General features: G+C 43.1%; 1 protein-coding gene across 2 annotated transcripts in view; it reads left to right on the top strand.

Moving 5' to 3' along the window:
• The first annotated feature begins 2,820 nt into the window (after window positions 1–2,820).
• Window positions 2,821–14,276, top strand: part of AGO3 (argonaute RISC catalytic component 3) — a 42,935-nt gene continuing 31,479 nt past the window's right edge. The window contains exons 1-3 of one of the 2 annotated variants that reach the window (XM_052810532.1): window positions 2,821–2,986; window positions 3,393–3,548; window positions 12,043–12,214. In XM_052810532.1, coding sequence (XP_052666492.1) covers window positions 12,069–12,214 — 146 coding nt within the window. In that variant the 5' untranslated portion in view covers window positions 2,821–2,986; window positions 3,393–3,548; window positions 12,043–12,068. The remainder of the gene's footprint in view (window positions 2,987–3,392; window positions 3,549–12,042; window positions 12,215–14,276) is intronic. The other variant, XM_052810531.1, reaches the window with a different exon arrangement.

Here is a 14,276-nt window from a genome sequence, read left to right as displayed (position 1 = left end):
CTTCTTGGAATACGGTAGCCAATTCCACTTTTTATTAAAATGTCATCCGTTTGAGAACTGACTTAATTTGAGCTCCTTGGGTTATTAGATAGCAGAAGCGTACATCAAAACATGCTGTTTCTCCAGCTACGTTGTGTGCTTTGGGGGCTAAAAAGGCCGGTGGCTCCAAGATGCTTTAAGGATGGATTTCGGACTCCTTTTGGATTGGGGTTAAAGTTGATTCTCTGGGTTTTGGTACTGCATCGTGTTTTACATTTCCCAGCTTTGGAATTCCTTGCAAACGTCATAGTCCTCTCCAATGCCAACAGCTCATGTTGTGTCTTAGGGTCCAAAACTGGAGGTTGTTTGCCATCCTCTGAATTCTTTGGTTCTGCTTGTGCTTTACTTTGCAAAGGTGTATTGACATACCTTTAGACGATGAATTATTTAGCAGTTGAGCTGTAACTGGGTTTTTGAATAATGCTAAGCAATTTTAAGGAAGTGCTTGGTAATGGCATACACGTACTTGCTAGCTAATTTACTTGAACTGTAGCACGCAGAATGTATTGTACCGAACTGAGCATCTGTACAGATTCTGCACACATCCTCCTGCTGGTTTTAAGATTACATCACCTTTTTTAAAATGAATCCTGCTACATAACAGAAATCTTCTTTTGCAGTTTCAAGGGGGCTGTTTTTGTGAGAGGTGTAACAGAAAATTGTGCCTTGTGCAGCTGGGTCTGAAGTCCTGGAAAACAGGTCAGACTCCTTGGTTTCAAATGTTAGATTGGCATTTGAGCCCTGGCCCTCGGTTCTGATTACAGTGGCCTGCCAAAGCTGCAGAACCAGAAGTGCTTGCACGCCTCTAAGGTATATGCATTTTGCAGAGATGTCTCCCTCCGCCCTATCTGCTTGATCTTGGTGATCACATTTCCCCTTCCCTCTCAGGATTTCAGTTAAGGAAATATTCTAGTAGTTTATTTTTAATTTGCATGGGTTTAGAACCCTTACTGTATAGCTTACCTGATAACTAAATTTACACTTGTAAAGATTAATTTAGCTGGCAGTCTCCAGGATGGTCATTCCTAATGATGATTCTGACATCTGGATTATGAATCTCAAACTCTTCTTCTGCTGGCCCAGAGTTCCAGGTCTTCAGTACCTGCCCAGCAGTTTATCTGGGGGAGTGCCCTTCTCATCACTAGGAGAGGTGACATTATTTCTTCATAACGAGTAGCAGATTCAGACCTGCTTGGACAAGTCTCAATGTACTGTTCTTACCAAAAAATGATCTTTTGGGGGCAGAGGAAATAGAGATAAGGGTGCCACTGCCTGACCTAGTGCTGAGCTGAGCCTGGTACATCTGAATCGCTTCCCCATGTGCACACAATTGTTTTGCTCGTTTCACCCTCTGGTTGTTTGGTGGCAGTTTGTGTTCCAAATCTCTAACAAAGTGGTACTAAACATTGTTAAAAACACTGCCAAAAACTGAGAAAAGGGCAGACAAATGCTCTGAATTTATGCTGATGTAAAGAATCATAGTCTTTATTCTCATCAACCCTAGTTACTTATCTGCAAATTGGAAAAATAAACACGAGCCTGATGTCAGTCCTTTGGTTGTTACGGGAATGTCGAAGGATAATGTGCATTTAGTTATTGGGTTTTTTAATCAGTTGAGTGTACACTTGTCAGATGTCTTTACATCTCGCTCCCCGAGAAGGCCGTTTTAAAGCCTTGCGGGAGGAAGGCGGCATATTCACACGCGCGCCCTCATTATGTGCAGCAGCGTTTAGTCTTTTAGCCTTGCCTACAGTTGCCTCGCTCTGTGCTTCGCCCTCCTGCCGGCCCCGTCTGCAGCTCTCCCCTCCGTGTTCTCGCAGTGCCCTTTCGCAGGGTCCCCTCCAGTCAGTCACCTTAGCGCCGCAGCCACGGACGATACGTGCCACGCGTCACCAGATGTTTCGGCGCAGAGGAAGAAGCCCGCGTGTTCCCCAGCGTTCCTGGCAGCGCGCGCGGAACGTGCCGGCAGCTGCCGGAGCTCCCGTCCAGCACGTCGCTGCGTCCTGTAAAGGGGGAAATAAATAACTGGCGGGAGCGCTACGTTCCCGAGCGTGACTAAGGCCGAGGCGCTGGTTTTTTTCTGGGAGGTTTGGCGAGGATTTAAAAAAAAAAAAAGGGGGGGGGGCGACGTAATTTATTTGGGACTGGGCTACAACTGCGAGAAACCGCCGTACGCTACCAGCGCCGCGGCCCGCGTTCGGCGGGCCGTAAGGAAGAGGAGGAGGACGGCGGAGAGGAGGAAGGCCGCCGTGACGGTTTCCAGCCGTAGTCGAAAATCCTCCTCCCTCAGGCCGCGGGGAAAAGCCCCGGCCCTCTGCTTTCGCGTTCGGCCCTCACCGGCGAAGGCGGCGGGTGCGGGCCCGGGGTCCCGGGGCGCGGTCAGCCCCCGTTACCTCCCGCTCGGACCCGCTCTCCGCGGGTGACCGCCGGTGACTGACGGACTCGCCCCGCTCCGTGTCGGAGCGATGGCGCCGGTTCCCGCCTTCGCCGCCGCGGCACCGGCCCCTTCCGGCCCCGCCTCCTTCCCGGAAGCACCGCCTTCCCCCTCCCCGGAAAAAGTGCGGGCTAGTCCGGCGTGCGGGGGCGGGACTTCCGGCGGTTGGGGCGGGCGGGCGGGCGCGCGCGCGGCGGCGGCGGCGGCGGGGCAGAGCGGCAGCGCGAGCCGGGGCTGCGGGCGGCCACGCAACTTCCGCCCGGGGGGGCTGGGTTGGGGGGGGGGGAGAAGGGGGGAATCCCTCCGGTCGCCGCCGCCGCCGCCGCCTGAAGGGAGCGGAGCGGAGCTCCGGGCGGCCGTAGGCGAAGCGCCGGGCCGCGGCCTGCGGGGAGCGGGGCGGGCCGCCGCCCAGCGTTTTAGCCCCGAGCCGGCCGCCGGGCCCGGTTGTAAGCGGCGGATCCCGCAGCCCTCAGCGGCTGCGCCCAGCTCCATGAATGGAAATCGGCAGCGCAGGTGAGGGCGGGCGGACCGGCGGGGCCGGGCCGAGCCGCGGGGCCGGGGGAGGGGGGGGGGGGGGACACCGGGCGCCGTCCCTGCCCCGAGCCCCCCGCCCGCCGCTGGGCCGGAGCGGGGCTTCCCCGCGCCTTTCGCTTCACCCCCTCCGCCGCCTCCCGGTTGCCGCCGCGGCGGCGGAGCGGCGTGTGCTGAAGGGCGGGAGCGGGCGGTGCGGGTTCTGCGGGGCGGGGGGTGGGTGAACCGGGAGTTGTGCCCCGCCGGCCGCCCGGGGGGAACCGCGGAAACCCTTGTGGTACCGCTCCGGTAAGCGGGGATAAGCCGGGCACCGCGTCCTGCTCTGTTGCCCCCTTTTCCTGTGCCGAAGATAGTAGGGAATTAATTTCTTTTTGTATTTCATAACTAGCGTTTCCCAGGCAGCGGCTGTAGGCCAGCTTGCATAATCTCGTAACTGCGGTGATGTCTTTGAGAGACCGCCTCGGAAACCGAAGCTTTGCCTCCAGAGCAGGCGGTCACCGCCAAGTGCTCGCTTCAGCACCTTCTGCCCGGCCGAGATGAGACGGTCAGCCTTTGTGCGGCGACTCGGCGGGCCCCAGAATTTTAGGGCTAATTACGCGTGCCTTCGGGAGTGCTGCTGCACGGTAGCCAGCCCGAAATGTTCACGGTTTTGCCTTCAGCCGCTTGGCCCTTTTTGCATGGGAAGCACGTGCTTAGTATTTATAAACTTTGTGCTTAAAATGTATTTTGAGAGCTGGAGAAGGAGCTTCTGCTCCAGTTTATCAAAAGAATTGATCCTCAAGTCTGGCAGAAGTGTGGAAGGAGAGTTCAGATTTGGGCAGTGTTTAATCGGCAGTTCGTGACGTAGCTGGATGGCAAAGGGAATGTCAAAAGCTACTGGGAGTTCCATTTCTGCCACTAAAAGAGGTGCCGCAGCAAGAGAAAATACGAGTAGGAGGCTGAAGGTGTCAATGCAAAACATGCGTTTTCATCTCTGTGTGTGTAGATACCTTTGTAACTTACATGGAGGTTTAAGTTAATGATGGATTTGGCCAGGAAAACTTGCCACCTGAGCTGTTGTCCTTGCTTAATGAGGTATATGATGGAGTTGAAACTATTTTAGGAAGATGCTGGCTTTTAGCAATCTGGTGGAATTCAGACAGTATGCTCATAAACTGTGTGTGTTAAGTAAGCTCTAATTATAACCTGGTACAATTCCAGTTGTCTCATGATAAGAAATAGATTTGCAAGAGTAGCCCATAAACCTCTTAGTTTTTCTTTGATACAAGTTTACCTGTTGTTAGGCTACAATATGTTAGATTTTAGCAAAGCACACTATTAAACGGTGCTCCCAATGGGCTCGGCCCGCTAAGCGCTGTGTTCAGCGTGATGGATGTTTCTTTCCACGTCCGCTGTGGAAGCGTTAAGTGCGATGTTAACATTCCGTGTTTCAGGGAACCTTCTGGCTGTCAGACATCAGTATTGGTACAGGAGGACACAAACCATCCTTGGCAGAGCAAATAAGCGTTCAAGTTTTGTCATAAAGGGAGAAGGACGTTGAAATGTGCTTCCTTATCTGTGTGTGAAGGGAAGATACGGGATAGAATGAGCAGAGTGGGGAAACAAAGAGAGGGTTGTGAGTATACCTGGAGTAAAGCATGGAAGTGTGTGCCAGGATATTTTAGGTGAAGCAGTGCTGTAGATGTCTTCCTATTTGTGCGCTAGGCTTAGCCCATGGAATCGGGAAAGTATGCCTCGTCTAGTCCGCATAATGTGAACACAGTTTAAAGTAGGAGAAGGATGTGAAGCTGGCTGTTCAGGGTGCAGGTTATGGTGAAATCAAGTAAACTAGGGAATAGCAGTGAAATACTTGCTGTAAAAAAAAAAAAAAAAAAAAAAAGGTGAAGCGAAGTAAAAGCAGCTCTCAGTAACAGATCAAATTCAGTGTCATGCATCACGCTTCCACCAGGAGAGTGTTAAGTAAACTTCCAAAAGGCAGGTATATTAAAACAGTGCTACTGAGGATGCTCTGTGGTATAATCGAGTCAAATCAGAGTGCCATGTATGTCTTCATTTACATTTCATAAATCGTTCCTTCAAAGTTCACAGGTTTTTGTGTTAAAAGTGTCAAATTGTTTGGCTTTTTCTACTCTAGTATGGTATGTTTTTAATGGAGTAGTACAGACATCTTTAATCTTCTGTTTGCTTTTCTATACAAACTTCGGGCAGATAAAATGCTGAGAATTTGCTTTCTCTGTGTTAAGAGTAGTGATTTGGGAGGACCATTAAAAGTTACATTTTGGTGGGTGGGGTAGAGGAGGGAAGGGGAATGAATCATAAGTGCCTTCAAAAGTTATTCTATTCCAGAACACGTGTGATGTGAGATACAATGGAAGTTTTCCTCTGGAGTTGCAGTGGAAGCTGTTTGACTCACAATACAAACTTCACAAATTGTTTCGTCCTCGTAGCTTTACTTCCTTAGTGGTAAAGGTGTCGGGATACTTCTTGAGCTAATTTCCAGTAGAAATTGAAAGAAATGACAGAAATATACATGGCTTATATGCCTTTCGACACATCTGGTATGTGTTTAAACAAGGCTGATCCAACCGCTATCTCCCACTGTATCTAACTCCAGCTGATTCCTACAGCAGAGAGCTGAGAGTCAGCCTGCAACTGATGTTTTGCAATCTTACTGGATAATGTGAAAATTCAGCTGATAGTCCTAAGACTTGTATTGAATTTGGAGTGAGAAGTAGCAGCAAGCAGGGTGGCTTGCCAAGTGATGGGAGATAGCTTGATAACTGAAGTAATTTTTCTCTCTCATTAGACTAGACTGTATAACCAAACTGTCATGCAAAGCATTTACCTCTTAATTGAAGAAAAGTTTATAGCTGGATGCAAGTCAGTTTTGTTCTTAATGTTCTTCAGTCATAGTCTCATTTCTTTGTGCTCTAATGCATTTTTCTGAAAACGATGGAATTTGTCATGAATTTGTTGCTTCTTTTAATTTTGTTCACATGCAAAACTTGTTAGTGTGTAAAGTAAATTTTAGTATTCTGTTTAAAGAACTTTTGTTTAGTAACTGTTAAAAATGTGTTTTATTCTGTAAGGGGCTTTCTGGTAGTGTGGTTCTAAATTCAGTAATATGACCATGTGTCTCAGATCTTGGTGTTCTGCTCTTAGATACTTTCCAGGCAGTAAACTGGAAAAAGGGGAACTGCTTGCATCTTAAATTCGAAACATAAATGGCAGGTAGATGTTTTGCTCTCCATAGCAGCGGTTCAAAGTTACTGAGTGTGGGGAAGGAATTATGTAGTTTTCAAAACAGTAAATAGGAAACTGGGAAAATAAAAATGAGTGCATTAAGGATTGCACATTTTCTTATGAAGTGGGGGGTTTAGCATAACTGCAAGTACATGTTGGTAGAGGTTTCTTTTGGTGGCAAAACATGGTGTATCTACACACAACAATAAAGACTGTGTCAGTTTACTTTCCTGATTTCGGTCTGTGGAAATAGCTTCAAGGGAAAAGTATTGCTGTGTTTGTGTGGCTTGTCATGTTCTCTTCTCCTAGAGTAGTTAGGTATTAACTTTACAATGTGGATATAAGCTGCTTTTTTGAGCTTAAAGTTCTTTATGATAAGATTTTTTTTTTTTTAATAGTTCGGAAGCATTTATTGTAAATGATTCCAAAACACTTTGCGGTTTTTCCTGTAACGTCGTTAGGATAGAACAAGTTAGCACACTAGTATTTACTTGTGCAGTTGGCTATCACTGAGTATGGCATCCAAATGTTGGCTTTTGATGAGTTTTAACATGACTTATTATCTGAAACCTTAAAAAAAAAAAAGCCTAAATTGCGAGTAGGAATGTTTAGAAAACGTGGATTGCATTACTCATAAATAATGTAATGCCACCCAGCGAGGCTGCAGCTACAGAAATAAGGCAATTCATGATTTCTGGCATAAGTAAGGAGCTCGATTATTGAAACCAACATTTAAATATAATCTTCCCTATCTATTTTTTTTTAATCTACAATTAACTTATTTTCTGGTAGTGATAGGATCTTCTTTAAGCTCCACAGGCTGGGCCTCTGCATCCAAGCAGAGGCCAGGGGCCCTCTGAAAGGGAATCTTTTTTTTTTTTTTTTTCTCCCCTCCGTCCTCTCCCCCCCCTCCATGGAGAGCTTTTTCCTGTGTGCAGACTCCAGCCTGAGGATAGGATCTGTTAGACAAATCTGCCTTGTGTTACTGAGCTAGAGTTTAAATAATATTTTACCTCTTAAGTCCTCTATCATGTGTTTAAGGCTGTTCAGTCACCCATTCAATTAGAGATTTAGAACTGTTTTATAAACAAAAGTAAATCTATTAAGTAATCATCTGTTTTATAACGCTGAAGCCACAGTAGGAAAGAGGATAATTTTTTGCTGGAAGCTTGGTACTGATGTGCCTTTCTGTAAAGAAAGGATCATGTAAGGAGATCTGTATTTTCTATTAGCGTCTTGCTAGAAATCAGTATTTTGCTTCATGCTGTAAAAGTCTCTTGTATGCCAAAAGCTTCAGTTTTCCGTAAAATGGTTTGTTGAAAGTATTTGCAGGTTTCTGTGTTTCTGCTCTGTCTGTTCAGGCTTTATTCTGATTAGGGCTTCGTTTGGTTGCTAGGTAGATTCAAGCCTGTGCTTTGGATGCACGCCAGATGTGTTCTATATTGCTGGCTGTATTGCCATAGAAATCACAGTCAATTTTTGTTGTGTTTAATCTTTATTATAACATCTATAATCCCACAGAAGAAAAGGTTCTGATTCAGAGCTCATTTAAACCATTTGAGGGACTTCTATATTTGTCTGGAATATGATCTGACTTTAACAGGAATTTTCAAATTGTGGATCTGAATACTGACAACTGCAAACTTCCACTGTTTTCAAGTTCTGTTGGAGTAAATGGTTCTGTTGGCAGAGGTGCCACATAATCGCACTTGAAATTAATTTCATTGTCCCTGTATTTTTAATGTTACTTCAGACTTTAAGTCTTTGAAAAAGTAGTATTGGCATGAGCTTTTCAAAACTCTTTGTTTGTTTGTTTTGAAATATTAGTTTCCTCATTAAGCCCTCTAAAAGTGACAGTTCCTTTTTTCATCTTTTTGGGGGTTTTGTTGAAATACTAGCTTGAATATGAGCAAAGCTATTCAAAGTATCTTCCATCCCATCAGCGAGCTACATGGTTATGGGACGTAGGTTATTTGACATGTTACCCAGCCTAATGCATCAGGCGCAGATAACCTGTGCACTTTGGGCTGGAACAGCAATGTCCCATATACACCCGTGGGAAATACCAGTGTAAATCCCCTGTGAAATGCAACGGGGATTCGAGATACCTACTTCTAAATGTGGCAGTGGCGGTAGGGAGCAAACCGTGGTCTTTGTGCGCTGTTGTATATAGCACACCGTCAGGCACTGTTGGTAAATGGAGTAGATGGAACTTTACTGGTTTAGTATTTGTCTGTTTTGCGGATATATTGTAAGGGCTTTTGCTCCTACTTGTTTATTGAACGTTCACTTGTGAGAAAAGTCTTCCAACATTGCTGAAGGGTGTTCGTGAATGATGACTTCAGCAAATGCCGTGAACGGTAATTTATAAATTGATATACCTTTAGGTCCTGAAGAGATTCTTTTTTTTCTGCCTTGTGTTATTACCGATTTAAATGCTTAGTTAAATATTTTCTCTGCATGTTTTTCCTTTATGGCTTCTAATGAGTAACTGTACGTGCAGAAGGTTCAAGTTATTTAGTGGTGGATCTTGTATATTCTTGAAACGTACTCCCTTGCTGTATAAAAGCCTTCCAAGAATCCGTCTGAAGCGTCAGTTTTAGTTCCTATCTGTGTATTCATTGTTCTGTGTTATAAATCAGTTGACTGTCAATGTTGGGGACCTTCCTTATCTGGTTTTATGAACCGAGTACTATTCTGGCATGCTAAACAGACTTGGTTTACGTGCATGTGTACATACCTGATGCTCTAATGCAGAGTCATAATAGTTTCTTAAACACAAAGAAGTTTCTCCTCTAAAACTTGTGGGCAGCTGAACAGTGCAGAGCTGCTCTTCTGGAGGCACCGGCAGACTGCGCGTTCCTCCATCTGCTGCGGAGCCGGGCTGTGCTGCAGTAACGCTTTTGCAAAGATTTTTGGAACTTTAACGACTTTGTTTTTGCAATGGTTAAATAACATGAAGGCATCGGTCTGCCAATCATAGTAATTCTGTGCTATTTAGAATAATACTACTTCTGGTATTTTTGGTTGGTGTGTTTATTTCCATTAGCTTGACACAGGACTTAGGCATGAGGTTGAGTGAGTCATTGATACGATACGGGAGCAGTAGCTGTCCTCAGAGAGCGTCGTTTGTTATTTATGTTTTATTGGCTTTTGAGTCACAGGTTTGAAGCCAGTGACGCAGACTTTCACAACATGCAATCTGGCAATTTAGCGTATTTTGAAAGGAGGATATTCTGAGTGGGTGCTAGTGTATTTGGACAGTGATAGCAGAATTGAATTACAACATACTCATGCTTTTAAGTTAACCTGTCCAAGGGAGCATGTGTATCGCACCAAATGATAGCAAAATGAGCTGAATTTAAAAAAAAAATTGTTCCTGAATAGTGTGTAGACCTGCACTTCTTATTCATTTATTGGTCACTTAGTTCCTGTTTGCCAAAATCTGGGTTCTAACTTCCTCCAGGGTGAGCTGTTTCCTGAGGAGCCACGTGTGGTACAGCTGAACAAGTCAGGCTAAAGAAAGCCTTTGTCTAACAACTGGTATTTTCTTGTTTTGTTCACCAGTGTTTTTCAAGGAGCAGAGTTTGGAAGCCTGCTTGCATACTTGGCTTTGGGTAGAGCGTTTCTTTCATGACCCAGGATTTTGAAGTGCACCCTGTCTCGTATTAGCAACTGAATATCGTTTCTCTGTTTCAGGTTTTTGCCCCTGTGCAGTTGATCACTAGGATTCTGTTAAGCTGTGCAAAGGGGTAAACAACAGGATAGCATTCCCATAAAGGGGTTTATTTATCTCTTCTCCAGCACTCTCCAGTAGTTGAGTGGTCAGTTAAAAAGTTCAGCTTAGTGCAACTTCCAGAGGAGATGGTGACAAAGATTTCAGCCATACTGTATTTCCCTGTTCCATGCGCTTCTTCACCTAACCTTCAGGAAGATGTCTTCATGCTGGCTGTTGTTTCTGTGCTTGCAGATTTTAGCAACTGTTTTCACATTTTACGTGATTTTAACAAATGGGGTGGGGGGAGACAGGGCAGACCAGACTATAGCAACCTTTTTAATGTTACCTTTATTTCAGCAGTTTTGTTGGCGTTTCTTACAGATATGAACTAAATCTAAACTATGGCATGTATGTCTTCATAATGTTAAAATAAGCTATTGAGTCATTTATGCCACTCAAATGTTTAGTAGTAACTTTTTGCATATGCTTATATTCTGAAAATATATCTGGAGTAAATTGTAGAGCTGCTTTTACTTGTGTGACAGTATTAAAATGAAGAAAAAATTTAAGAGAACAGATGCTTGGAACAAGTTTTGCATAAGCATAGTCTGTGAGGGTGTTTTAAATGATGCTTCTTGTTTTATGTTTTTGTTTTATCTTATGGCTCGAAGCCAAGCCCACTCAGAATTTTTTGGTAGGTTTCTGGGTAGAGCCAGACAAATATTACGGTGGAACTTAAGCTTTGATGTTCACCTATTCTCAGTACAAGGTTTCCTTCAAGATAATGAGATTTTTTTTCCGGGAATGGTGGAGATTAATCAAAAGGCAAATAAGACATTTTTACCAGCACTTGACATTTTAACTCTTCTATGAAAATGAGTGGGCTGGAATTGCTATCTGCGTCACTGAGTAGGAGTAGAGGGGAGAACTTTAACTTAATCGAATGCTCTGTAAATCATGACATTTGTACGATGAGTAATTTTTTAAAACTCAGGCTACAAAGCATTTTGGTTTTGTTGTTTCTTGACTGGAAAGAGATTTTTTTAAGTGGAAATACCAGTAGAAATTCTTGAAAGTGGACTGTGTTTACTACTGTGTTTGGTTTTGTAAGGCATGAGTAACCGAGATCTTGAGCTGAGGATTCTCATCTGAATTATGCAAAGTAAGTTAAATCAAATCAATAACCAGATGAGAATGTAACATATCTTACTAGACAGGCATTTTTAGCTGACTTTCAAAATACCCGTCTCTTACTGCAGATTTTGATGGTTTCTCTGAGCAGCTGTGGGTATTCTTCTCTGATGTATAAGTAATCAAGAGTTTTACAATCCTGTGTCTTAATCTTAGTCTTTCCTCTTCTGGCCTATTGGCATTATCGGTGCAGTTAGACAGGAGGTAATGGTTTTACTATTCATCCATTTTCAGCCAGCAAAGTTCAAGAATAATCTGTCTTCCAAGACTAAGCTAATAATGGCAATGAAATTAAGAGCTTATCACAAACAACATACATCAGTCCAGAACTGCTCCCATATTTTTGTATTCTGTGGCAACTTTGTTATTACTAGGGTGTTCAGAAAAGACTTGTAAAACCTTTTTGTGTTTTAATGGTGGTCAAGTGTTCTGCAATAGTAAAGTGTTATGAAGAAAAGCACACCTTTTTTTGTTTGTTTTGGAAATCTGATTTTGTTCATGCTAATCACAGAAGCTGAAACTCATCAGTAAAACAGTCTAGCTGTGGGTGGAGGCTCATGGAGGAAAAATGGGCAAGTGTTCATTTGGTACTTAATAGGTTAGCACGCTGTTTGATGTGTACTGTTTGATACAGCTAATCTTCCCTTCTTCCAGTGTGCTGGCTCTGGTGCCTGCCTGGTCACCCTTGAGTTGGTTTGGGGAATTGCCTAAGACTGAAAAAGGGGAGTACGTTAGTAAGTCTCAATGGGAGACAAGTATGTGTACCTGCAAATGCAAGGAACCTTACATATTTTTAAATTGCTGAAATGTAAGCAAGAAGTACCTTTGCAACACAGCTTGTCTGTTGTGCTTATCTTCTAATCTGTGGTATTTTTTTCTTTTGCAGGACCCGTCGGGGCACAGCCCCTACTCATGGTGCCCAGACGTCCTGGCTATGGCACCATGGGCAAACCCATTAAACTGCTGGCCAACTGCTTCCAAGTTGAAATCCCAAAGATTGATGTCTACCTCTATGAGGTGGATATCAAACCAGATAAGTGTCCTCGGAGGGTGAACAGGTAAGAAGGTGAAATTTGTTTGTAAGTTATACTGATACTGAAATTTTTAAGCAACAGAGAGACCTACTGAAGTAAATATAGTCTCTATGTAGCTTAAAATCTGAGCATTATGCTACGGAGTCCTGTGTGCCAGTTCTCACAAACATCTGCGAGACAGGTACAGAGCCTTTTCTGGGTTCTCTTCAGTTTGGTTGTGGCCAGATGCTATGAAGTGGGCCAGCCATTAGTGGTTACAGTAATTTGTGAGCTGTTTGGCAGCAACCCCCATTTTTCAGGGTAGCATAAATATGGTATAGCTGTAAGCAATTACCTGTTTTGGTTGCAATACTGGCAATAGGTACAGGAGGAGACAGCCTTCAGCTGAAAAGCTTCCATTAGGAGCAGTGGTACAAAAGCACTGCAAACTAACTAGTTTTCCCCTTGTTAATTGGTATTTCATGCAATCAGCTTAGTATATTTGAAATGGTCAGGCTTGGTTTGAGCTTCACCTGTGTCCTTTTTCTGTTGTTACAGCATTTTGTATAGCACATTGTATCTCATCTTATTTTCATGTCTGCTATGTATTAGGGTCAGCTAAATCCCTTACTAGGCTACTTTATTTCTAGATTGCTGGTTAAATGGAGAGAATATTTTCATATTCTGTGTCCCTGTTTATTTAGTGATCCAACAAACTGTACGTATTGAGTGCAGGATTCTTCAGCCTTAACAGATTGCTAGTACAGCTTTTTATATATGGTCTTTGTGTATTTCGTCCTAAACCTCATAAATTCGGGAGCCAGAGAAGCCTCCTCAGCAAGAGTAGTCAATTGAAAACCTGACATTAGAGCTAGAATAATTTTTGCTTTTTAAAGATTACATTTACTATTTCCTGTATTTCTTCTCTGCATCTAATAATTTTTTTTTAGGAGTTACTTGTTAGTTTCTTGTGAAATGCGTTTCATCAGTTAAAGTTCAGGGTAGCTGAAAAGCAGTTTTTTCCTCTTTCATCTGCAAGTCTGTTTTTTTACATTTTAACAATAGCATATTGCTATGGCCTGATTCTGGCTGGTGATTTTTTTCCCCCTGCTAGTTGCATGCTACAGTTATGAAGGCTATATAAATACCTATGTTAAGTATTAATTAAAAGGAAACTAATAAATTGCTAAAATTGGGATATAATAGTTGTGTGAATTAATATTTAATATAATCTTACTGTTATGAAAGGTTAATTTACCACCGTATTGTTAAATGAAGAATGTTTGTGAAGCTATGCTCATAGGGGTACAAGGAAAATATAAACTGCTCTAAACTGACTTACTGTTTTGTATGTCTGGTTCTTTTCAAATGTGATCTTGTAATGAAGATAGATGTCACTTCACTTAAAATCTGTTGACCACAAACACTTTTTTTGTCTGTTGTACGGCAATGCTTGATTAAAATAGACTAAGGGAGACAAAGCTGTAAGAGCTCTGGTTGCTCCAGCAATTGCAGTTTGTGATTCTGTGTAGTTAGTTGTTTCCATAACAGTGGGAGAAGCTACAGATGTTTGAAAATAGTGCATTTGAAGTAAGTTGTTTTAAAATAGCAACTCAATTATATTTAAAATTTAAAAGGAAAAAAAAAATCCCTTTCGTGGTCCTGTTTGTAGGGTAATTTGAAGCTTGCTTCTAAAACCAAAATTGATGTTTGTCACAGCTTGTTTTAGTTGGTTATGCTTTAGACAAATGCTGTGTCTTCTGAAGTTTTCAGTTCATGTGGAGAGAGGCAACAGCATTAGGTTTGAGTTTGTAAAGTAACTCTGTGTGAAATGATCAATATTTTTGCTTACCTAAATAATAATGATTTCCTGAAGAGCATGTTTGCGGCTGATACAACTTTTCATAACTTCTGCGAGTCTCAGATTGAGTATCTAACTGTTGCTTTTGACTTTTGTTAGGTTGTGTGAGGGTTGGTTGTTTCCCAGAAGTGCTTTTTAGAGACTGGAGTTAATTTTAAGTGCTTTAAGAGCTTTCTCATTCATAAATTTAGTTGTTGTAGTATAGGTGTAGATCAGATGCGCTTTGTCCAGAAGCTCATCAACTTT

Source organism: Harpia harpyja, chromosome 16 (assembly GCF_026419915.1).
Source record: "Harpia harpyja isolate bHarHar1 chromosome 16, bHarHar1 primary haplotype, whole genome shotgun sequence".
NCBI lineage: Eukaryota > Metazoa > Chordata > Aves > Accipitriformes > Accipitridae > Harpia > Harpia harpyja.
The sequence above is the reverse complement of the archived record's forward strand: the minus strand, read 5'-3'. Positions and strand labels throughout refer to the sequence as shown.